This window comes from Peromyscus maniculatus, chromosome 4 (assembly GCF_049852395.1).
Source record: "Peromyscus maniculatus bairdii isolate BWxNUB_F1_BW_parent chromosome 4, HU_Pman_BW_mat_3.1, whole genome shotgun sequence".
NCBI classification, from domain to species: Eukaryota; Metazoa; Chordata; class Mammalia; order Rodentia; family Cricetidae; genus Peromyscus; species Peromyscus maniculatus.
The window spans coordinates 33,036,373-33,063,615 of record NC_134855.1 but is presented as its reverse complement, the minus strand read 5'-3'; the positions used below and the strand labels follow the sequence as shown (position 1 = coordinate 33,063,615).

At 34.5% G+C, this 27,243-nt stretch overlaps 1 protein-coding gene across 2 annotated transcripts in view; it reads right to left on the bottom strand.

The window, feature by feature from the left end:
- The window catches only part of Galnt13 (polypeptide N-acetylgalactosaminyltransferase 13), a 577,725-nt gene that overhangs the window by 187,844 nt on the left and 362,638 nt on the right, over positions 1 to 27,243 (bottom strand). For both annotated transcript variants that reach the window (XM_006974228.4, XM_076569495.1), the window contains exon 9: positions 2,710 to 2,890. In XM_006974228.4, the coding sequence (XP_006974290.1) occupies positions 2,710 to 2,890 (181 nt within the window). The remainder of the gene's footprint in view (positions 1 to 2,709; positions 2,891 to 27,243) is intronic.

Below are 27,243 nucleotides of genomic sequence, written 5' to 3'. Positions count from 1 at the left end.
TTGTATATATTGTATATAGTTATTGTACTTTTGTATATAGTTTTTCTTATGTTAGTTATAATCCTTTTCCTTTTTGCTTTTTATTAAAATAGAAAAGGGGAAATATGGTGATATTTTATTTGTATTAAAATGTTTTTTGTATGTTAATAAATAAAGTTATCATTTCATATATTTAATTTCTCCCTTTGTAGGCAGATTGCTCCATTTCCTTAATGTAGAGTATCAGCCTATCAGTGGCCCTTATGAAAATCTTAAGTAATTTAAATCCATTCCTGGCATCTCTGTTTTTCCACTTGCAAAGGTACAAGCCTGTGTAGTAGAAACAAGAACATTCCAAGTGCTCATGAATGAGATGGAAAACAGGTACTTCCTGGAGATACAAACAGCTCTCCTCTGGCTTTCAAAATCCCTAGTTCAGACAGAGACTGCATCAGCTGAGCTCTGAAACTGATCATTTTTGTGCAGTTTGAAAAATAGTTGTCATTCATCTATTTTTTTACTCAATTAAAAATTATACAAAATGTCTAATACTGAGGCTTTAAAATCAATGCCCTGCAAAGAAGGCATTTTTGATGCTAAGCAATTTGATATGGCAGAAATTTAAATGCCTTAAAAATGAACTTAAAACTTGTCTCCCAAGTGTCTTTTCCTGCAGTGGGACAGGGACAAGCTTTGTCCAAAGTTTCTCTATCTATAGGAGTTCAAAGTTTACCACATGCCAAAACCATAAGGACAATCTCGGCTTCCTCCCTAAACTTTCATTAACTAAACTCATACCACAAGAGTAGCATTCACGATGGTAACAGTAACAGCTTATAGTTTTGTCATAAGGCATAGGTCATCACTTTCCATCCATAGAGATTAACAACACCGTGTGTGTGCATGCACACCAAATGGACATTTAAGTATGCTGTATGTTGTTCCAGCTCATTGAACTTTTAGAAAAATCATTAACTGTCCTCATTCCCCAACGCCACACTCTCCTATAGAAAAGGATATAAAGGTTTTCAAATCATATGATCTTACTGCAGGCTCACAATCCTGTAATTATCCCCTGTGACTTTCACCCCTTTGCATATTAATTAATTTGTATGCCTTTTCTTCTTGTCAGTTCATTTCGGTCAACCTTCAGAGACTGGAAAGGGAAGGTTCCTTAGCTCACCTGAGCATTACTTTCCACCCACTATTTCCATTGAGGATTAACCCCTGGCATGTGTTTCCAATGATCCCCAATCACTCACATTGTTAATGCAACCTTCATGTAACTCCCCATATAAAACATTTCTTTCTTTCATTAGTTCTTTATTTATATTGTAACTTAAATGTCTCTATAAGTAATGATTTTCATTCAAGAAATACCAACAAAATAATATGGAAAGGTTATATAAATGTCACTGCTTTCCTGCAGATTTTACATGTTCTGTTGAACTCTGTGAACATCTGGACAGAATTTCTACTATAAAAGGAAATACTTCTAGTCACAAAAGAGTGTTCCTTGAAATAGCATTTTGACTTGACACAGAAGGGCCCTGAAAAAAAAGTGTGAAAAGTCCTTCTAATCACATGTTCACATACACAATGCCTCCATTTTTCTTTCTAATATAAAATTCTAGACCATAAGAAGGCCCATACTGACTTTTCTAGTCTTCATACTTGTTTATTATAAATTTAGTTACTAGCATTATATATAGCTTTAGAAATCAGTGCATGCCATTTAGAATGCAAACTGCCCTTTTAAGCTATGTAACAGATTATATTGCAGAAGAGTATGAAAGTGCAAATTCCTTTTGTTCTTAAGGGTTACATAAGAAGGTCACTGAGTACCTTGAAAAAAATATCAAGGAAAGAACACACAATTTGTTTTGTTAATATAGCCAAAATCCTTTAAATTTTATTTTGATATTCAGGTCTATATTTTGACACCTTGAAGGGAATCATATTTAACTTGCAGCATTAATTAATTAACTATAAGGCTGGTTAGTCGTGCATTGCTGATCCTTATAGTGCAATTTTCTGTTATTTCATCTGCATTTTAGTGCATCAATATTTGGTCTTTCTTTAGAAATAAGTAATATGACTGTTGGAAAAAATCATAGAAAATTAAAATGAAACCAATAAGAAAAAATCCCACAATGTCCTACCATTTCTGGAATTGAATTATTACACAATCCCTTATTACTAAAAATATTCTTTCACATAAGTAATATTTAAATGTTGAGAAATTTTATTAAAAATTATAAATAAAATATGATATTAATCATTCTTTCCACCCAGCTGTAGTCTCCATTTGCTTTTAGTTTTATACAACTGTGTCTGTGTAACTAAAGTAGGAAGCCATTTATTCAGTACTGTTTCATTACTTCTTTATTTAAATTTATTGACTGTTTACTAAATCATCCTATTTAAATACAAGTTAAATGTTTCCTGGTATGTATTACAATAAATGTGAATATCTGTAGGAATTTCATTATTTGGGTAGAGAGTAAAAAAGAGGTGGAAGAGATTTTTAAAATGTTAAGATTTTTTTCTCATTTTAGGTGAATATTACTTAGCACAAAACTTTTTTCGTACACGATTGTCCATGATATTTTAGTAATTAATAACATTTTATCTTAGCTCTTAGGATAATAAGAACAATGAAACAGACATTCAGCATGTTTAAATTTTTACTTTCTCTTTTAGAGGAAGGAAAATGTCAGCATTGCATACCTGGGGATATGATGTAGAAGAAATCTTTAAATTCGTCCATCCAAACTTCAGCCAGTCTTCTGTTGTTCTTATTAATAACATGGCCAGTACCACCAGGGAATGTATATGGAGTTGCCTTTCGAAAAACATGACCGACATGAGAGCAAGTCACAATCTCCAAAGAGCCTCCACATTGCCAGATCTAGGGAAAAGAACAATCCCATGTAAGAGCTAATGGGAATTACACAAGGAGAATACATAGGATGACCAAAGCTTAGGCCATACATTACAGATGTTATACATTTCAACAAAATATTATATAGACACAGATTTTTGAGCTAGGATAATTACATTTTACAAAGGTCATCTCTTTGAACATTTGTAGCACTGGGATCTTGGCACTAATATGTACCTCTTTTCATGTTATTATAATAGGTAACCCAATTTATAGTGTCCAGTAGTTACCCAGTTATTATTTAGTAGATAATTTAGTATCAAGATTCTGATATGAGTGAATCTCATTGTGAATTGATATATATATCAATGCACTGTCAACTAAATTTGATTTGAAGAAAAATTTATCAATTATACTCCTTCCATTTGGGATTGTAAATGCTTACCTAGTCCCAGTCATCAAATTTTTTCCTAAATCTTTTACAGTTGAATGTCATTACTCTTACTAACATTCTGGGTTTCTTTTACCTCTGCTAACCATGTATGTATCCTTCAAAATCAGTTTTATCTAGGACATTCTTTGGAAAGACTTTGTGTTGGTTTACTTTTGCACCATAAACATTATTTTAGTTAAGAACTAAGAGTGTTACATTGTGAATTCTTATCCATTCAAGAAAAATAATTTTAAAGAAAGATTCTTTGAAACAAGGAACTCTTTGAAAACATACCTTGGAATTCTTGATATTCTCAGATCTACTTTGTAGTTGGAGGCAGGTATTATATAAAGTTTTCACAAGTATTTATTTCAATAAAATTTTATTATATAGCTAAAGGCTTTACTAGTATGTTAAGCCTCAGTAATGGTGTATAGAGTGGCCCCCATGCCAATCAGTTCTACATGTGTGTATTCAATAAATTAAGGATTAAAAACATTGGGAAATGCTATTTTTATTAAATATACACAGGCTTTTTTGTTGTCAAAAATAACTAATGGGCCAGTACCATAGTTCATAGAGTAAAAGTACTTTCCCTGCAGCCTGACAACATGAATTCAATCCTTGGAACCTGAAAGGTGGAAAGAGAGAACTGATTCTAGTAAGTGGTCTTCTGAGATCCATAAGTATGTGTATCATAAATGTATTCTCACACACAAAATAATGTAACAAAAGAACAGAAATACAAAATAAGAACTATTGCATAGCAACATTTGCATTGTACTAAAAACATACAATCTTCAGATGTTTTGAAGTACACAGAAAGGTATGAAAAGAACATATGCAAGTATATCGACTTTCATATAATGGACTTGAACAGCCACAGATCTTGGTTCACTATGACAGGACTTGGAAGTAATTGCCCCTATCCCCATACATATTGGAGATGGGCTGTGTGAGCAGGATTATACTAGTGGAAAAGATGAGAAATCCAACATTTAAGTAGAAAGCAGAATAGTGGGCCTCTTTACCCCTCTCAAAAGGCAAGCAGATTTTCCTAAAATATTAATAGGTTCATAACTCCTCTACCCATTGAACATGACCTACACCTCATCTTTTAATTGCAGAAATGTTTACATTCTTCTTTCATTAAAGTGAAGATAGTTGATCTTTCTCCCCACAATGGTAAATCAAGGTTTGCAGATCAGTCTACGCACATCTCTTATAAATGTGTCTGACTTAATCATCGTCTGTTGTTCTCTTGATATCATGACTTCACCCTATAAATTGCATGCCATGACTTCAGAGTGGACATCTTAAATACCCCAAGCCAATGAAAAAAAATCTATAAAACATGAAGAAATCATAAATTGATTAATATTCACATCTAGTATACTTCATTTACACCTATGTAAAACAGCATAAACTATTTTATAGACACATCACATCTTTTTTTTTCATCTGTTTTTCTACTCATTGTGAAATGATGCTCATTTCTGTTCTTTCTTAAAATAAGCATGATAGAAGCCACAAATGTTTATCTAGATGAGTTATGTAGGAAACTCCATTTTGGAATCTCCCTTCCTATGTGCTACTTCCCAGTTCTCCCTCCTCTTAATTTACCATGTAAATGTTGGTCTCCATTTCTCTTCATAGGCTCAAAGTCAGTCTCATTTGTTGTATCAACAGAGAACTTATCTAAATGCTGACAAGTTCATCTGTTCTATCCCAACCTAGATTTTTCCAACGGGACATGGATGAGTATAGCAAAACATTTACTGAACACTTTTAGTTTTGTTTGCCTCAGAGATAACCAAATATGCCAGTCCATAGCTGAAGTTTTGAATCCACCCTCCTCTACCAGTATGATCTTATTTTGTCCCAGGAATTTACAAACTGTTATTAAATGGTTCCACCAATCTCCCAGATGGCTGGTCAAATTAAATAAGAAATAAAGTAAAAATTACAGTCATTGTCATAACTGATTTCTCTTTATTTTTAAAACACATTCAACCCATTAACCAACCTTGATAGTATTGTCTGTAAAATAATTTACAGAATATTCATTTGCTCATGATGCTACTACTAAATACCAGATCCTGGCTACATGATGACTTCAACAACAGAAATGCAGTTTTAATATCTGAGATGTTGGGACATCTATCAACATGCTGCTAGAATGCTAACCTTCTCTTTAATGCTACACATTAAAGAAAAAAAAGAAAATATAAACAAAATTCTTTCACAGTTCCTCTAAGATGATACGTAACTATTTCCCTCTATAAAAAACCTGCTATTTTCTAGAATCACATTATACATTTTATTACACATCAAAACCTCCTCTCATGCTTACTCTATACCTGTGTAATTCTGTCATGCCTCTTTTCCATTAGATGAGATGCCTCTTCCTTGTTCTTATCCTAGCCAAAGCATCATCCCACAGGATACATTTCTACATGCTGGAGAGATTCCTCAGTCATGCCTGTAGTGTGTTCCCTAACTCATGAATTAAAGTCCCAGAAACCATGTGGATGATGTGCCTGCATGGGTATGTGCACAACGCCCCACACAGACACTCACACGTATACATAAATTAAAAAGAAAATCTTCAAAGGATTTTTAGAATAAAGATTTTCTGTATCCCTATATTTCTTCCTTTCTCACCTAGGATGTAGACTACAAAAAAAGCAAAGATGGCTGGTTGCTTTTGCAGCTCTGAGAGCCAAATACCAAGTTATGTACATCTCAAAGCAGTGAGACAATTAACATATTGCCTAAATGAGCAAATGGACAATTTAAACTTTAACTGCCAAAGTTAATATGAAGAAAAAAATCACTGCTGGAAGAATGAGGAGATAAGCACATTTGTGATGCATATACATTACATATTGTGATATATTTGAAAACTATGGATTAAGACAAATTACCTCATCAAATGTGAGCTGTTTCATAGTTTTTGGAAACTGAGAAAGTTATTTAGAGAGTACCATATAGAACAAAAGCAAAATAAAAGTTAATTCACAGCTCACGGTGAACGAGGCCTTTGAGTGACACTACAGCAACTTTACAAGCACTCCTGACAGACTTAGATGGATTCTCACAGAAATCTCTCATTCCCTCAAAGAAACATGATTTAGCAAAGTTCTCAGCATTTTCACTATAACCACGGTTTTCTTAAAAGTGACAGGAATTCAGAAAAGTAACCTAGTACGTAGTGAGCCAAGGAATTTAAGGTCTTTTCATCATTATAAAGAGGTCTATATTATCAGTAAGAAGGATTTCCCTTCCTTCCCAGTGATTAGACAAAAAAAAAAGAAAAAAAAAAACAAGAAAGGGGGTTCAGTGCAAAAAAAAAAAAGATAGAATCCTATGAATAGCAAATAGGCTAGCTATTCCAGTACTGCCATTTGAAAAGAGAAAAATGTGCTTAAAATGTTCTTGGAAAAATCATCAAGCATGCAATAAAAGCTCATTTCTAGTGTAATATAAATGGTGTCTAATCTAAAGAATCTTGGGAGTGGGCTTGATCTGATGATATAGCAGAACTGACAGGTCAAAAGATGAAATGAATGAAAGCATGTTTAGCTTCAACTTGTTTCTGGGCCTTACATATAGAATATGGTGCATAGAAAGAGAGCTATGGACTAGCAATATAGCTCACCAGCAAGTATTTGCACAAATAAGGAAGACAGTTGGTGGTTGTCTGCTGTGAAAGAGACTAAGTGAGACCATTTCTCTCCACAGACTCTTGGGAGTGAGAGATATTTTTCCAAAGCAAAGCACAGTTTTAAAAAAAAATGATGACAAATGAGCATTGAAGATGATCACTACCAAGAGCAGGTGGATCTATATGTAGCCAATTACAATCATAAGGTACCATATTATGCATGATCTGCCATTTCTCCAGCCTGCTCTTTCTCCCAACTTGGATGGAGAGAGAGCAACAATATACACTCAAAGGTCTTCTGTCACCTTGGGCCTATGAGCAAGAGACACAAGTGTCAGCTATTTTTGTTTACATAGCAAGGCCTTTACAAACAAACAGAGGGATTTTAATAATTGGAAGCCATCAGAAAACCATAGAATTTATCCTAAATGATAAGCTTTAGCACTGTAACCTGCTATCTTTCAAAATATAAAAACAAGGTAGGAGGAAAAAAATAAATCATTTTAAGTACATAGTAAGTGTACACCATAGCAAATTCAGATTGTACAATGAGTCCTTCATCAAGCAGTGATTGATACCTGTCCTCAGAGTTCTCTCTCTTTATTTTATATTGCAAATGTGCATTAGCACTGGGGTTATGTGCAATGTCCAGGCACTCTCACAGCTTGTGGTCTTATGAGTTCTGTGTTAACAATAGGGCTCAAGACATAGTAACCCCAAATATGTGAACTTGACATTTGGGAACGAGAAACTGTTGAAACCAAAATGTAAGTCTGAGACACTCAACCCCCACCATCTTTCTCATATGACACATGGTAATAAAAAACGTTCTTTGACGTGCATAACCTGAAAATCAGCCATATGACTCTCATTCTTTCTCAGCCCATGCTCGGGGCCTAGGTAATTCTGAGCAAATAAATCTTGCTATATCTTTTTACCTTCAATTCCTCTCTCTATTAAATTAGATCATTCACTTTAGTCTAGTCTTACTTCATGACTCATTCATTTCATTTTAATTAAAATTAAAGTGTACAGCATTACATGAGTCTTTGGTCCTCATTTCTGAAAATTTCCCTCTCAGATAACAGTTTTATTAATATTTTTTTTTTATTTCATCTAGCTATCTGTCATGTGCAATAGGTGTATCAGTCACCTGGAACCTAGTAGAGTGAGGAAAAGATACTAATATCTACCCACTATACTCTGTGCATGCACACACAACAGAGAATGGGATTTATTGAAGTACTGTGATCACAAAAATCTCTGGCTTTTCTGCCTTAACAGGTAGGGGAGTGCTGGTTTTATGCTATATTGCTAAATGGTGAAGATAAATTCTATGCGCAAACAGAAATGTAAAATTCCCAATAATGATTGCTGATTTATAAAGCAGGATAGAATCTTACTTTGATTTTGACTCTTAAATATGCTTATGAGCTTTACTAGTGGCGGTAGCAACTGTTCAGTATCTCAGTAAATACTGAGATCTGGAATACAATTCCTCTCCCATCAGTGCTCATAGAATAGATCATAAAATATTCTTAGTGCATTTCTTTTGGCAAACCTTCTCAAAAAATGAAGATATAAAAATAGGACTGCATAGTAATATCAATACTAAGCTAATATAAATGTAATATTGATCAAATATTGGCAAAGAGTTGCCTCACACATAGATACTAAACCAGTGGTTTTCAACATTCCTAATGCTGCAACCCTTTAATATAGTTACTCATGTTGTGGTAACACCCCCCCCCCACCATGAAATTATTTCATTGCTACTTCATAACTGTAATTTTGCCACTGTTATGAATTGTAATGCAAACATCTGATATGGAAGGTATCTCATTTGCAATACTCAATGGGGTCATGACCCACAGGTTGAGAACCAACACTCTAGACAAAATGGAGGAAGTTGAAACAAATTTTAATTTAAAGTATGTGAGTAACAATACCAGAATCGGGGTTATATGTTGACTCACCCCAACATCCACTCCATCTGTGATCTGCTGAGCAAAGGGGTAAGGGTAGGGGTGTTGGTCCTGTGAACCTAGGGCTGCAGGATCTTCAGGACATAGGGCAGCAACAGGATATCCAGGAAGAGTTCTAGTGAGGGCACGCAGTGTTGATGGTGTGGCAGAGACCAGGAACCTCAAACCAGACCAATAATTCTTTGCAAAGAACGTTTGCATGTAAAAATGTATGGATAAAGAGGTTTACTGCCTGACTCACTGTTTCACAGTGCAGCTTCCATCATGAGATTTTTCCCTTTTTTCTGCCCCATTTTTCCCCTGTTTTCCTCTCTTGAATTTTATTTTTTTGTTTTACTCTTGGGGAGAGAGAGATGGGTGGGATCAGGAGGCATGATGTGAAAGACACAAAGAATAAATAAAAAGAAAGTAAAAATAAAAGTGTGTGGGCAAATCTTACAAACTGTATGGAGTATGACTACCTTAATGATTACTCTGCCAGTTTCTTTAGTAAATATTTTGGACAAAAGGCTAAAAAAATTGCTAACAAATAGAGGAATAAGACCCTGAGGAAGAATGTGCATGCCAGGTGTGGACACTTGCCTCTGGGAATCACAGCACCTTGGGAATTATGGCAAAGGAACATGAGTCAAAACCAAAGCATGGACTATGAAACAAACAAATAGAATTTTCTTTTATTGGCAAGTCTCTCTGTAGTCCACCTTTCCCTTAAACTTACTATGTAGCTGAGGAAGACTTTTAAATTTGGATTTTCCTGTATCTACCTCCCAAATGCTAGTATCAGAGGCCTGCAATGCCAGACTTATATTGCTGGTTTAGGCTAATACTGGGGCTTGAACCAGGAATAACACACACAGTAGGTGATCACGATTGACTGAACTACAATCATAATACAAACAGGAATATTCTATTGTTGCCTTCACTATCTATGTATGTGTGTAAAACTGTCAGTGCTCATGCCCTTAACTTTTTCAGTGGAAAGAAATTGTGATCATAGAAACTACTTGAAGATTCTGTTACTTAATTTAGGAACAAGTAAGTAGTGGCATATACCTTTAATCCCAACACTCTGGAGGCAAAGCCAGGTGGATCTCTGTGAGTTCGAGGTCAGCCAGGTCTACAAAGCAAGATCCAGGACAGGCACCAAAACTACACAGAGAAACCCAGTCTCAAAAACAAAACAAACAAACAAACAAAAATTAGGAACAAGTAAATTGATTGCTTATCTAGCATTTAATTTTGTTGTTGATATAGGGTTGCTGAATCTTGTCTTTTGAAACAAAACACATTAAAATCTTGAATTTTACATTTCTTTAAAAATTAGAATATCAGTGTCTTAATAGTTTAGGTACACAGTGATGAGTTTAAAAGCATAGTCAATTATTTTTCAACTAGAATACAACATTATATTTTCTGAAGTGATTTTACAAGAGCTGAACAAATAGGATAAACTGAATAAAATATTTGTCTCTTCCACATGAACTGGTAATGCCCAGATTTCTTTGTATCATCAAGCAAATCTGATTGTTGTTTCTGAGGCTTCCAACAGATTAATATTTATGTATTTTATCTCTGTCAACCAAATTTGACTGTGTATAAAATATAGTCTTTTATCCATAGAAAATTAAAGCTAGTAACAGTGCTTGTTTCCAGATGTTTTTTTTATAAACTTCCTTTGATGATTCAGAGTTAATCAAAATGTAAACTTTCCATTGCTCATTTGATTATCTACTTGATTTTCTCCCCATTGCCAAAAGAAAATTAACTAACTTACTTTATCTTTTTCATGTGTTTTGACACCTACAGCAGTTGCATTCTAATTAAGGATCATACAGTTCACAAACAGCTGGTTGTGGTGACTCTTGAATATAAGTTCAGAGCTCCAGAGATTGAGGAAGGGGAACCCCTACAAGTTCAAGCCTATCCTGGGCTATACACTTAGTCCCAGGCTAGTGTAAGCAAGAGTGAAAGACCTTGTCTCAAGTAAGTAAACAAATAATAAAGATAATTGTCATAAGCTGGCATCTGAAATTGTACTTCAAGAGGAACTGTTTCCGATTTAAAGTTGTGCCAGGCTGATACAGCAGCTACCTGTTTTATTCTGAGTTTCACCTTCTTCCCTGTTTGCAACTGTCTTTGCGCTGAACCATTGTTTATGACCTCCTCAATAATAAAAATAAATGGCATATAATGGAGGCCACTCGGATCAATGGTTATGAGTGTGTCTTCAGATGCTGAGATTGGATTCCTGCTCAGCCCCTTACCAGCTGAGTGACCTCACTTTTTTTTTTCCTATGCTTTAGGTTGTAGGTCATAAAAAAGATTGGGAAGATGTACCCAAGAGGGCTGTTGTGATGATTAAGACAAACTAGGACACGTAAAGATATTTGGTCTTTATATGGAAAATGAATTTGAACACAGTAGACTGGAGCAATCTATTAAGAAGTCATTGCAATAATCTAGGGGCGAGATGATAATGTCCTAGGGTGATGATAATGAAACAGAGAGGCGTGTAATAGCCTGACATAATTTGGGGAATTAAAATTATGAATTAATGCATATGTTTCTCGAACTGTTATGTCCTCTATTAGGCCTAGTTCACATGCTTGTTCCTGTAAACAGTCCTTGTCTATCCTGTATTTCATTGATCTGTTTTCAATGAAATATAACATGCATTACCTATCTCTGTAACATGCCACTCAGCTCTTTTTTTTTTTTTTTTTTTTTTTTGGTTTTTCGAGACAGGGTTTCTCTGTGTAGCTTTGCGCCTTTCCTGGAGCTCACTTGGTAGCCCAGGCTGGCCTCGAACTCACAGAGATCCGCCTGCCTCTGCCTCCCGAGTGCTGGGATTAAAGGCGTGCGCCACCAACGCCCGGCGCCACTCAGCTCTTTATTCTCAGTTTCTTATATAATTAAATAGTTATATTTGATTTTGGATGTTTTATTTATGCATACTTGTATGGGACAATGTGTTATATCTTAGAAACATCATGGGTTTTTTGTTTTGTTTTGTTTTGTTTTTTGTAAACCTGATACAATTTAGGTAGTAAAAAAAACCTAAATTTAAAAAGATCAATCATAGTCTATGCTATAACTAAAATAAAATGTCAGTCTAATTTAGGTTCATAGTATATACCGATTGATTAATTTATTAAAAAGAACAAAGGGAAATATGGAGAATTGCATGATATCTCAAAACATGTCTATCATATAACTAAATGAGAAGCAAGAGTTTTTGCTTTCATTGTCCTTACAAAGATAAAAATGGTAATACTGATAGTTTATATTATAGTCACTATGAGTACCTTACTCTCCATTTTGTACACACACACACACACACACACACACACACACACACACACACACACGGGAGTGGGGTTGGGAGAGAGAGAGAGAGAGAGAGAGAGAGAGAGAGAGAGAGAGAGAGAGAGAGAGAGAGACCAAGTAGATGGATGACAAACTCTTTGATTCTTACAATTGTAACAAATTCTACAAAAGCTTCCACTGGTACAAAAAATATTCATGAAGCCACTAATCTTACTTGATAGTTATATGCTATTCATTGGGAAGTTTTGCTTCATTTTAGCATAAAATTCGGCAGCTTTTCTGTTTTACTGATTTTTTTGCTCGTGCAATATTTTGATGATATTCTTTCCCCTACTTGGGTAAGTTAAATTTATCTTACCTATACTAGAAGAACACGATAGAAAAAAAAAAAAACAAAAACAATAACAAAAAAAAAACATTTTGGGGAAGCTGGGGAGATGGTTTATTAAAAACCTGAGTTCAATGCCTAGAACACACGTGAAAGAATGAAATGGTGGTTTACATTTCTAATCTTACCTCTAGCCACCCAGCCTATTCACTTGGCAAGTCCCATGGCAGTCACTAACCTTGTCTCAAAAAAACAAAGTCTGATTCATAGGTGTCATGGCTGGGTAGGAATGTTAGTTCTGTCCCTCCCTTAAAAGCTAGCTTGGAAGCTTCTGGTGCCACCTTGGGGAGGGAGGAGGCATTCAAGTCAATTCCTGGTCAGGTGGCTGTGGGTGAGCCCTGTGTCTCAAGTGCATGGTATCTTCAGCAACAGGAACTTAACTTCCACCTCTTGGGGGCAACAAAAGGCAACGGTAATATTCCGTGGTATAGTTTTGTTCGATGGTTTTTGGCTTTTGATGAGGGAGCATTAATAGACTTAGATGCAAAATTTCATTTAAATTATACATTCGCATTTATGCTTATACAGACTTATGAGTTTTGTAGGGCTAGGGAAGCTAGTTAATAGTATGATTCCTTATGACTTTTTTCAGACATCCTTGTTGTTATTCTGGCTTCATTTCTCCTTCTGAGTTTATCTCCCTCTCTAAGTACAGCCCATTTTTTTCCTCATTCCCTTCATCAGATACTTGTACCCTGCCATTTCTTCCTCTACTGATCCCTGACCCAGGAGGTGGTCCCTTTTTACTTTCCTGGTTTCTTCAGTTATTCCAGGATATGCATTCACATTTGAGACTAACAAAGCACTAAAGCCCTAAGGATGATGCTGTGGCTGTAACCCACTGTTTTCTCATTGGACTCAAGTCCCAATCAACAAGAGGAACACATGCCTGGTACTAGAAACCTAGGCAACGACTTGAGGCTAGTGAAGTCATGGATCTTAGAAGAGAACATATAACCACTATTTTTTTAACCCAGCACAATCCATTCCTACATTCTAAATATTTCTCTTCATTCCTAGAGGAAAGTGCAGTCCTTACCCCTCATTAAGCAAACTTCTCTTTGGAACAGACAAAGATCATTACAGAAAACCACAGTGAATCAAAATGCAGAGTTGTGGAGCCCAGTCTCAGTGCATACACCTGCAAAACAAATCCTGCACCTAAGGCTCAGGAAATGTTGCAAACTGGGGAGCCAGAATACCAGACAGTTTTATGTGAATGACAGAAGCTGCACCCATAGTCTAACCAACCTGACTGCCAAGACATGGGATGAACCAGGTCAACAACAATAGACATGCTAATGTGCGTGGGAGAAGGACAAGGAGACCTCAACTTCACACAAAGAACTACAGGCAACTAAGGAATGCTGAGTGGGAGAAATAGCTTTTCCCTGAGAAGATCACAACACTGGTTAGCAGATAACAAATGATTAACACTGAAAATATGCATATGAGTAACATCATACAGTCTGGGATGTCATATTAAGGAACATACATGTATATATGCATACATGTGTGAATGTAACAAAAATTAATGAGAAAAAAAGTCAGAAAACTGAAAGAGACTAAGAAGGGTTATATACGAGGGTTTGAAAGGGGAATGGGGAGTGGAAAACAATGTAATTGTATTATAATCTAGAAAAATAAAATAAGAAAACAAAAAATGTAGACGGTTTCTAAGCACAGGTGAGGTGGATATCTGGTCTCCACATGAAATCCATACACATGCATGTGCATGCAATGAACATGCACACATTACACACACACACACACACACACACACACACACACACACACACGCGCACACACACACACACACATACACACACATCCTGGAGAAGTGAAAGTGTAAAAAGGATGGTCCTGTCAATCTCATAAAATTTCCCCATCCTGTGAATTACTTCTTGTTTTCTAAGGTCTCAAACTTCATAAAACTAGTAAAAACACCAAGCTTGGTCATGTATCCTTGTAATATGAGTGCAACCAAGCTGAGGCAAGAAGACAGGGAATTCAAATTCAGCTATGTCATGCCATATTTCCAATAGCTCTTTCTTAAACTGTGGGTCATGACTTTATATGGAGATAACAAAACTGAATGTTGGGCCACAAAAGTTTGGCAAGAGTAAAAGTCTTCTGAATGCACATAGACTGAAAGATTAATTCAAAATCAGATATTTACTGTATCCTAAGTGCATCTGACAGTACTCGCCATTCACTTGCACTGCAATGCCCGATTTTATCACAGCATTGGTACTGTAATACATACTCACTCATTGTACTGTGAATGCTGGCTGTGGCAGGATGTGACACTGAGCTTTCTGAAGTAAACCAGCTTAGGTTTGAAGCTATTGCATACAATGACTAACATTTGTTTATACTGTACATGGAAAGTTTTGTTCAGAAAAGAGGAATGATTTAATTATGGAAATTAAAGATAATATTTTCCTATCACCATTGCTTGTCATGTAAATATCAACTAAGCATAGCTTTGGATTGTATTACATTAGAATGCTTGACTTTTAAATTGTTGGCTGAGTTGCTTACTTGAGTCTCATAAAAATACTAAATAAATCTTGGCATGGAATTAAGGCAAAATTTTCAACACTTACTGAAATGGCCCTACATAAAATTCTGCCATTTTTGTTCTATGTATTTACTCAAAGTAAACCAGTAACACTTATAAAATTAAAACATTGTTCAATTCTGAAAGACACTGAATATATTTGATGTCCTAAAACAATAGTTATCAACCTTCCTAATGTTGTGACCCTTTAATACAGTTTCTCATGTTGTGGTGACCCCAACCATAAAATTATTTTTATTGCTACTTCATAATTATAATTTTACTACTCTCTGCTGTGGATATCACTCTATCTAAATAAAACATTGATTGGCCAGTGACCAGGCAGGAAGTATAGGTGGGACAAGGAGAGAGGAGAATTGAGGGAACAGGAAGAAGAATGAGGAGACACTGCCAGCCACTGCCAGGCCAAGCAGCATGTAAAGATGCTGGTAAGCCACCAGCCACGTGGCAAGGTATAGATTTATAAAAATGGGTTAGTTTAAGATATAAGAACAGTTAGCAAGAAGCCTGCCATGGCCATACAGTTTATAAGTGATATAAGCGTCTGAGTGATTATTTTATACGTGGGTTATGGGACTGTGGGGCTTGGTGGGACCTGGAGAGGAGCCATCAAGCAACAACTTTCATGAATTGTAACATAAATATCTGTTTTCCAACGGTCTTAGGTGACCCCTGTGAAAGAGTCAATGAACCCCAAGGGATTAAAACCCACAGGTTGAGAACTACTGTCTTAAAGTATCAAAATTTCATACAAGGTTTATGTTTTTGCATAGAATAAACAGATATATCTACTTCATATATTTGAAAAATTTATCTTTAGTAAGTATTAAAATTAAGTACATAACAGTATAATTTAAATTAAATGATTTATTTTCAGTAAATATTTAATTTGGTATATCTATTTTGTATATATCTCTGTACTTGTAGTCATATAAAAATATTCTCATGTAAGAATGACTTACTTGTGGTCTAAAAGCCCTGATATAGTACATAGTGAGTTCCAGGACAACAAGGGATTCCTAAAGAAACTCTATCTCAAAATGAAAGAAAGAAAAAGAAAGAAAGAAAGAAAGAAAGAAAGAAAGAAAGAAAGAAAGAAAGAAAGAAAGAAAGAAAGGAAAGAGAGAAAGAAAGAAAGAAAGAAAGAAAGAAAGAAAGAAAGAAAGAAAGAAAGAAAGAAAGAAAGAAAAAAGGAAGGAAGGAAGGAAGGAACCCTGATATTTTGTTTCTAAAATGTCTAGTCATAAATGTCCATTCACTTTTTCTCTTCCCAAGGATTTCCCATCTTAGCTTAGCAAAGAATTTATGCCTAAAAGCAGTAGATTAGAGTTACCCCTTTACAACATCTACTCACTTTCCAGAGACACAGTCAATTGGATATAAAATAGGTTTCTCATGCAAGTTTGAGCCAGACCAAATCCAAGCAGAGAGAGTGAAAGTAGACATAAAATCACATCCAAAGCCTAGGTGCTGTTGGCATTGTTAGCTGATGGGAATGGGAAAGTCAGGTTCTGGAAAATGTTGCTACAGGTAGGTCTGCCAAGCTCTGGTAAAAGGCCACACAGCCATGAATTTCAGGGCAGCATAAACTGGATTTGATTCATGGGGGTGGGGATAAAAGAGCTCAGAAGGTTATGTGGTAGGGAAAAGAGAGTGTGTCTAGATGGAGTTGGAAAAAGAGGTGAATCTAGTCAAGACTACTGTACAAAATTCTCAGAGAACTAATTTTTCAGAAAGCTTTAACCTTAGCTGCTCTGTTTGCTTTGCCATTACCCTACTGTTGGGTGGTACTGGGGGAAAGCTTAGGGAGGAAAAGGGAAAGCATAAAGTAGAAAAAGAAAACAAACAGGTATTCTTTTATTGAGCATAGAACTAAGCTAAACTACTGCTTTGAAACTAAATCTCTCTCTCACACACCCTCTCTGTCTCTGTCTCTCTGTCTCTCTCTCTCTGATATATATATATCAGATATATACATATATATATATATATATATATATATATATATATATCTGATATATATATCAGGTGTTCTATGTGATTGGTAAGTAGTAGTGGCCCTGATGGAATCTTTCATACTGTTTTATATTCTTAAATGTAAAGCCCATCCTCTACAATTTAATTCCCAGTGGAGATACCCCGGTATGTACATGCTAACATTTTATCATGTATACAGTATTGATACTTTTGCCTTTCAACAAATTTTTGTCCCTGAAATTTTCTCACCTTGAGAATTGGTGTATGACAGGACTGCATTTTCTAGAGTTATTATTCTACATCTTATTAGGGCTGCTGCTATTAGAAAAACCCACCTCTCCTTTAGATCTACAGGGCAACCCATGGCCATGACTCTTTAGAGCAAATTTCTATCTTGTTTAATTTAATTGTATGACTAAAGCTGGCTGGTAATGAAGACTACAAACTAGTCTCCAGGATATTGAAAATCCCACAACATAAGGTAGTTCTACTAAAAATAACTAGTGACTAGATTCTCATATTAAAAGTAATAATAATAATAATAATAATAATTTCTTTGTTATGATGTAGGTGTCACTAAGGAGATAACTTTGGGAAAAACAGAAATATATTACATAGGAAAATAGTCTTACTCTTCTATCTTCAATAGTTAATAATCTGAAAGCCTAAGAAGTCCTAGAAGTTTGGGGAAATTTAGCAGCATATTTAAGGGGAATTTTTTTTTAACAAAGTCAAAATATTAGACTATGTGATTACCTTGTTTTATTATTAGCATCATGAATAAATCTCAACTATGAGCATGTAAATGTTACCAAATACTCAAATACTGGGAAAATGAGCCTGTGGTTTGTCTCAGGTGGGACACTCAGCACTTATATGTTGGTTTCATCCTGTGTCTGATCATAATATTGTCTGAAATCAGGAACATCTGCCTTTTGTGGTCACAGAGCTCGTGACAGCTGCATTAGGCCGCCCAAGATCTCATGCCCAAACAACCCCCTTTAAATATCAGTAGACCACATGGGTACCCAGCTGCAGTGTGTGGCATCTCTTGTTCTTCTACAGATGCCAGAAATATATACAAAGAACTCAGAAAAGGAAAAATTCCTGATACCCCAGAAAATAGTTGTCCTTCTGTTCCTGAGATTCCCTACCATAAATCCTCACATAACTTTAGTTGTCTCATGTTAGTTGAAGTGAGGTCTCCTGTGGAACTTCTAAAATGGTCCTCCTGTGGAACTTGTAAAGTGGTCCTCCTGTGTAATTAGTAAACTGGTAAAGTGATTTGCCAGCATGACAATGGATTTGAGTGCTGGGAGTGACCTCTTTCTCCTCTCCAGCATTTTCTCTCAGGATTTGGCTGGCATATACTCATCAAATACACATTGGCCATTGACTTTGTGTCAAGCACCCTACTGAGCAGAGAAGGAATAATAAAACATGGTTCTTTTTTCAAGTCACCCACAGGCAAGTAGAATTGTAAATGGTAGAACTGGGCATATCAAAGTCTACTCCTCTACTTGCATTTGACAGTAGAACAGCAGAATTTCATGATGTCAAAAAAGGAACTGACTATAGAGAGTATCACTCATGCTGAGCCTATTCTGTTTATGGCCATGATTTACAACCCCTTTACTGGAATCTGCTGCACCTTTCTTGTAACAGACATGTTAAAAATTTTTATAATGTTTTATTTCAAATAAGTACATTTTAGGTAAGGAAGGGGGCACAAATAATTCTAATGCCATCAATGAAAAACTATGGTTCTCTTTCAAAAATTATCTTACAAATAATTTTTTATTAAATAAAACAAGTGTGAAAAAAATTTTAAAAAACTACATGGGTATATGCCGAGTGTTCATTGAAATGACCTCAAACCCCACTGTGAGTGAATGATATGATACTAGTTACAGTTTTTGATTAATAAATTAAATTAATAATAGTCAGTATCAACAACATTACAGATTAGAAATGAGTTCATAAACAATTATAAGAAAGCTAAGGGTGTAGGTTAGTGGCAATGCACTACCCTAGAATGCACTATGCCCTGTTTACATCATCAACCATGTGGCTGGTGAGTGTGTGTGTGTGTGTGTGTGTGTGTGTGTGTGTGTGTGTGTGTACAGATACATGAAACAACAACCTTTAACATTTTACTCTGCTCACATAGTCAGTATAAATAGCATTTTCCCACCCAACATGATACTTAAAGCATAGTAAGGATAATTTCCTCTTCTCATTCCTTATCCTTGCAAGATATCATTCTTTGACATTTAAAGTTACTTGTTGTTAAATGTTTTCTGAAGAAGCCATGGTTTGTAGAAAACCTTTGCCTCTTATTGAGCCCCAGTGTCAGTTCAATCTTTTCTTCCATGTTTCTTGAACTAATGAAGGCTAGACTAGACCTTCAACTCATTTACAAAGAAAAATGTCTCAATCAGATTTAGCTTCCTCTAGCCTTCTTCGGGAAGACATTTTATTCTTTTCTCTAAGGTTAAACATTACCCTGGATTTCAAGAACTCAAATACAGAATATAGATTTTGGACCCAAGAGAGGAAGCTTTGATAGTCAGCACTACCAATTGCCAATCACACAGCTTTTTCTATGGTGCTCAGAATATTCAGTTATATAATAAAATCATAGGAACACACAGTATTCTGGCAAAGATGTAGTCAAATAATAAATATGCAGCTTTCTTGCTAACTAAAGTATTGCACACATTACTTTATCATCTTCATAACAGTTCTCCAATATTTCAGGCATTTTTGAACAATTATCCATTCTATTCCCATATCACTTTGTATTTAAATGCTTGCTATCAGTCTATATTTTGTTTTATTACTCTATACTAAAAGGGTAGAAAATATAAAATAATTACTTTGATCATATTCACCCCTTAAGTTGTTCTGCAGTTTCTTTCCTGTTTGCTGGTAAATGTGTTTTAAAAGTTTTTCTTCCCCTACATATCTTCAAAATCCAATTACCTTATCTTATTTTCCAGAATCCTGAATCCATCATCCAGAACTGCTCATGAAGCCTTTTATGAGCTTTCATTATTCTTACTTTCTTGCTTCTCTGCAGCAGTTGACACTATTGACAATCACCATAACTTTCTAAGTTTTTGTGACATTATTTTAGTTCCTCTCTGACAGCTTTGCCTTCAGTTTCTCTTCCTTCTCCCACCCCTGGATGTAGGTGCTACTTAAGGACGTGCCCTCCTCTGTTACTTTTCCTATTTTCTCTCTTGGCAAACCCATCCATGCTCAGACACTTCTTTAATTATCAATGCTGTTAAGTTAGCTTTCAAAGCTGTCACCTTGCCTATACTTTGCCTCAACTCTACAACACAATTTCTAACTTCATCAAGTACATCTTTAACTTTACATGACCTTAAGGAGTCTAGAGTTTCCATTTAGGGTCCCAAATGTGATGACAAAGTCTTCAGTTCCTGAGGGCTTTCTACAGAGTTACAGAGATAAACAAGGAGTAGTCACTGTCAGCAGAGCTGATTACTAAACTCACACATGCCATCATGGGATTTATGAGATAAATTTTCTAAATAGACTGTTAATTAAGTTTTTCATTTAAAAAGTTCCCAAAATCTTGATGATTTCTCCAAACCTCTTACACTCCAGAGAGCCACTAAGAAATACACTACAAAATGGTTTGGCCAGTTAAAATAGAGAATGCAGAACCATAAATGCAGAATTTATTTGCTCACTTAAAACAAAGAGAAGGTATAAAGGATTATTTGTTGCTTCATTATAAAATGAATAAATAAATGGAAATGGGGGAAAATTTTTATAAAGGAGTGAGACATCACAGAAATGAATTTAATATCAAGGAACACACTGTTTGTACTAAAAAGGGTTAATAACTTAATGATAAAATTTCTATACACTTTATCATATTTGTAGTAGAAATTAGTGGTTAGTTTGAAAATTAATGAAAGCATTTTTAGAATCTTTGATCTGTCTAGCCAGATTTTTAGAGGTGGTGAATAGTGTGAAGTTGATAATTTTCAAGGATAATTAAAAATCTGTTAAAATCTACAATCATCTTTTCAGTGATCCTTAATTACTGTTGCATTTGTACTTAACACTCAATTTTGAAGTTAGATCAAAGTCTCCCCTTAGTATTATCTCACACCTCAGAGTCACTCCTCATATCTAGGATCTGTTATTGCCGAAACTGTTGAGGCTTATTTAAATGAATTTCATAATTAGTTTCCTTTTTTAACTACATTTCTGCTTGACGAGAACAACAGTGAACTGATTGGTAGTCACGTACTTAAGATAGACATCACTAAGGGTGACAGTATAATCATAGCTTAAGATGTTGCACATTTATTGCAGTAGTTACCATAGAGATTTAAATTTGGCTCTTTAATAAAAAGTACATGGGTTTGACTTTGAATGCATTAATTCTGGCTAGCAGTAGGTTTCCAAGTCAACTGTTTATGCAAGCAGCAGTGTTGGAATTTTGTCGTAGAAATCATTGTGGAACCATGTACTTACAATTATTAAGATCAGTTTCTTGAGATTTTAATGGATATGTTATTTATCGTGTAAATGAAATGTTACTTCCACAAAATAGATATGCACTATTTTTATGATATTGTATTCATTTACATTTCCAGAGGAAAAACAAAGGGTCATATTGAAACTCTCTCTTCTCCCCCTCTCTCTGGGTCATACACACACACACACACACACACACACACACACACACACATTGTTCTGCTGCGTTCTTACTCCTTCATATTCACAAGTTTGGATATCAAATATTCTAATGTTAATTTAGAAATAATAAAAAAACAAACTAACAAACAAAAACAAAGAAGCAACCCACAACTAAAGATTGTAAAATGATACTGTAGACATTTATGCTCTGGGTTTCTGATGTCACCACTAAAATTTACAAAACATTTTATTTTTATTTTTATTTTTACATGTGAGTGTACATGATGTATTGTTCATATCATTTGGTTTAGGCTCAAATATCCTCTTAGAGGTACTCCAGAACACTCTAAGTCATAACATTCTTCATCACTCATCATTCAAGTTTTTTACAACACATTATATAGCTTCATTTTCTACCAGGTACATGTTTATATAAATTATCAGAGTGATTACTATGCTTATTAACTTATTGTCTTTCATTTCCCAGTAGCATAAGCTCCATGAGACAGAAACTGTGCATATATATTCTGTACATCTGAATATATATTTCAGATAAAGTAAATGACCTAATTTAAATTGTTTGTAAACTACAATTTAATCTAAATGCAAGTATCTCATTAGCAAATTATATAGACATGTGCTGATAAAAATATTAAGGATTTGTGCATAATATTTTCTTAAACTTTCCATTTTCATATGAGAAGAGTTAAAGCTCAATTTCTAAGATAGTTCTATGTCCATTCATCATATTTAGATATAGAAAGAATCAATCATTCCATATAGGAGTATTTCAGGAACACATCAAATATAAATCATCAGGACAATTGTCTCAATTTTTTCCTATATTTTTATTAAAACATTTTTCATAGAATATATTTTGATCATATTTCCCCTCCTCCAATTTCTCTTTGATCCTCCTTACCTCCTTACCCATACAACATTATGTGTTCTTTCTCTCCTCTCTCTCTCTCTCTCTCTCTCTCTCTCTCTCTCTCTCTCTCTCTCTCTCTCTCTCTCTCTTCTCTCAAACTTCCTTCCAAACATCAAAAAAAAAAAATAAGAGTCAAACATGACCTACAAACATCATAAAAATGTAGATCAATACAGGCAAAAGACCAATAAGACAAATAATGTCAAAACAAAGCAAAAGGAAGCAAAAATATACAAAATACCATTGACTTCATTTTATGTTGACTAATAACTCCTGTGCATGTTTAAATGTTTTGTCTGATTAAGCATATTTAATGGGAAGCTTTACAAAATTTAGTATGAAGATAATATAACAAACATATTAATTTTTTGAAGATAAACTTACTTTGAAGACCCTATCAAATAACAATAAATGATCAAATAATCGAAGAGCTGCTTCTTTGAGAAGATAAAAATGATTGACAGACCCTTTCTGCAATTAACTAAAATAAAGAAATAGTAATCAAAATTAACAGAATCAGAAATAAACAGAGAAACATTGTAACAAATTCAAAAGAAAATTCAGAATAATATCAGGGAATACATTAAGAAACTTATGCACCATTAAACTTGAAAAACTAAAAGATATGGATGAGTTTCTGGATTCATCCAAATAACCAAATGTAAATCAATCAGAAGCGATAAAGAAGTGCACTTCATTCTCATCAAAGAAACAAGAAGACATCACAATCCTGAAAATATGTGCACTAAACTCTGGTCTACTCAATATCATAAGCAGCTTACTACAGAACTTAACAACAGAATTAAATTCCAATTCAGCAGAATTATTTGATTTCAATACTTCACTGTCTCCAATGGACAAAATATAAAAATACAGTCATCAATAGTTTAAAGAGACTCACAAAATAAGGAGATTGAAAGATTAATGAAAAACCTTCAGAATAAAAAGCAAACCCAAGCCCACATGGATTCAAAGTATAATTATAGCAGATTTTCACAGAAGAATATAGACAATATTTCTTAATTTATTCAACATAAGAAAAATAGAAGGAACACTTCCAAACTAATTTGTGAAGCCAGTATCACTCTAATTCCTAAACCAAGTAAAAACACTCACACACAAAAATCTATGGTAAAAGTCTCTATTAAATCATCAATCATACTATCAAAGGGAATACAAATATACATGAAAAATACCACCCTCCATGATAGAGTTGGCTTTTTTTCTTTTATTTTACAATATAATTTAATTCTACACATCAGCCATGGATTCCCTTATTCTCCCCCGTCCTGCCCCCCCCCACCTTTCCCCCAGCCAACCCCCCATTCCCATCTCCTGGCTTTATATCACAGATGCAGTTAAATTTCAGTATGAAATAAAGGCAAACAAAAATGTCCTTTAGTGGATGACTGGATGATGAAAATGTGATCATATATAAAATAGGGACTATTCAGCTGTAAAAAAAAATGGGGAGATATGATACAACTAGAAAATATCTTACTAAATATTGTACTCAGACAAATGCTGCATGTCCTGTCCTTATCTAATGTGCATGCAAGTTATCGTTTGGATTAAAGTGTACATAATAGAAGACTTACTTTTCCTGGTTTAATTTAAGAAATGTAGTCCTCCATGTTATGAAACTTTAATCCATTATAATTTAATAAGCAATGCCAGCAGTAAGTGCTTATTAGTATCATTCTAAAGTTTTATTACTGTCTAATCTACTTGGCCATTTTCTTTATTCTTCCTCTGGACATATAGAGAATCATACAATTATACCCTCATAACTTAAAATAAAATATATTCCAATCATACTTTTCCCCTCCCCCAACACCTTCCAAGTCTTCCCACCCACCACACCCCTTTTCTTTCTTCTTGTCTTAAAAAAACAAACACAAACAAGCAAACAACAAAATAAACTGAACAGCAACAACAAAATAAAACAACACACACCATAAAAGTACAAAGTCAGCAGGGTATGACAAAAACAACTAAATTTCTTACATGGCACTTACTCAGTTTCATTTTTAAAATAAAAATTATAGACGTTATAAACTTTAGGAACACGCAAGGGATTTACTCTGTGGTTTAAATCTAAACACAGCTCCCAAACAGAATAAGAGATATGTTTAACGGACAATCCAGAGGAGCAGACTAAACATTAGAAAACCTAGATATAAAGCCAGACACAATAGATACTAGCTATAATCCTTGTATCACAGGGTGGCTGTTTTGAGTTCTAGACTAGCTTGTGCAACACAGTGAGATCCTGCCTATAGCAATCAACAGCAGCAGCAGCAATAAGATAAAGCCACAGAGTGAAGAAGGTAAGAAAAGAGGGATAGAGAAAATCTAACTGAGCATTAAAGCCAAGAAATACGTCTACTGGAGTGTTTTAGACTTAGCACGTGGTCAACAGGTGACTAGAGAGCTGTTTGTCAGATCAACTCATTAATGAGGTCATGTATACAATGGACCTCAATTTATCACCTCGTAACTTTATTAAAGCTGAATAAATTACTATATAAACAATATTACAGTTTCTGTAAGGAAAAGTGTTCCACAAAAACATATAAATCAAAATAATGAATAATATATTAACATAGTGTGATTAATTTCAATTCAGTGAAAGGCTTCCATCATATTCCAGTTCCTGTAATGTTTTAGGTAAAAAGAAAAGAAAGTCATGTATTCTACATTGACAGAAAATATCTTTTCCTTGTGCAGAAGAATTAAGCTTATAAAAAGGCAAAGAGTTCTACTAGAACTATTCCAGGAAGACTTTTATTAGAAATGATTTCCAACTAGCATATTAATCTCACTCACTTTCACTTGTTAAAATTTACATTGGATGGACATTTCTGGCAAAATTTCTGGTTTCTTGTAATATTGTACAACAGTTTCTTTAGCTCCTTTTCACACTGTGTTCTGGGGCCTCTGCTTTTTATTGTGTTCAATAACTTCTTCCCACCCCATTGCCTGTACAGTTTGAAAAAAAGTCAATTTCACATACTAAGACCTTTTTCTTGCTTAAATAACCAAATAAATGTATTTAACTTTCCAATGGAATTTGTCTGAAAGAAAATTGGTACACAGAAAGCAGCCTTCTCTCTAAAGTAAATGATCAGTAATTAATAAAAATATTGACTACTAATGTTATAATAATAATAAATAATAACCACATAATAATGGTCAAACTATATTTTTTCCAAATGAAAATTTTTGTTTTATCTAACTATAGGCCTAAATTTAAATCAATTAATCAATAATTTTGAGTTTTGGACAGGTATTGTTTTGTTTACTACATGCATTTTCAGTTTTACAATCCCATTTATTGAGAACACTGGGTTTTTTTCCTGACTAGCCTTTGAATACTTGCTGACAATTTATGCTCATATATTTGTAGGTTTGGTTCCAGATTTCAGTTTTGTTCCACTGCCTTCTATTTATTCTTATTCTACAGTCTTAATTATTATAACTAGCAATACATTTTAAATCATACTGTTGTTCAACTTTTTGTTTTACCAAAGTGATTTTAAGCATTCTACATCACTTGTGTTTTTATATGGGTTTTAGAATTAGTTTGTCAAGTTCTATGAAGAACAGTCCCCTGGAGTCTGTTTAGTGTTAATGCATGGGAGGAGGAAGCTGTTTGTATAATGTGGAAGCTATCAACAAATAAATATGGTACCTTTTAAAATTTACTTAGATCTTTTGCTTCTCACAGTAGGAAATTGCAATTTTATTATTGTCAGATAATCACTAGACCACATTTTTGGTGCTATAATATAATAATAGTAATTTTTCAGTTGATGGAGTTGGGTTCTATATGGAAATGCAAATGACTATTGTATATTTTAAAAGCATTTTAAAAATTATGTTTATTTTTTGAGATTTTTGTGAGAATATTGAATGACAGTCTGAACATTTTCCATCCCAGGATGTTTTGCTTTGTTTTTATAACATTGCATTATGTAAAGCTCCACTATAAATTTAAGTAGAACTAGTAAGAATGCCAACTTCATCTTTTCTTCATTTCCTGTGGGAGATATTCCATCTCATTTTTCCTTTATTTTTTTTGTGTGTATGTGGTATGCATGTGTACATGTATGTGAGCAACATGCATACCTGAATGTGTGTGTGTGTGTGTGTGTGTGTGTGTGTGTGTGTGTGTGTGTGTACTCATGATTGATTTTACTAATTATCCTGTATTCCTCTTCTACTTTACTTATTGAAATAAGTAATATTTCCCAGTTCAACCTAGAGTTCAACATATTGGCTAGCCTTGCCGGTTAGCTTGCTCTAGTCCTTATCTATCTCTGCTGGTCAGGGCTAGAATTCTGGGTAACCTGCCATGCCCAAAGGGCAATTATGTGAGTTTCTAGAGATCTTGCCCTCCTTC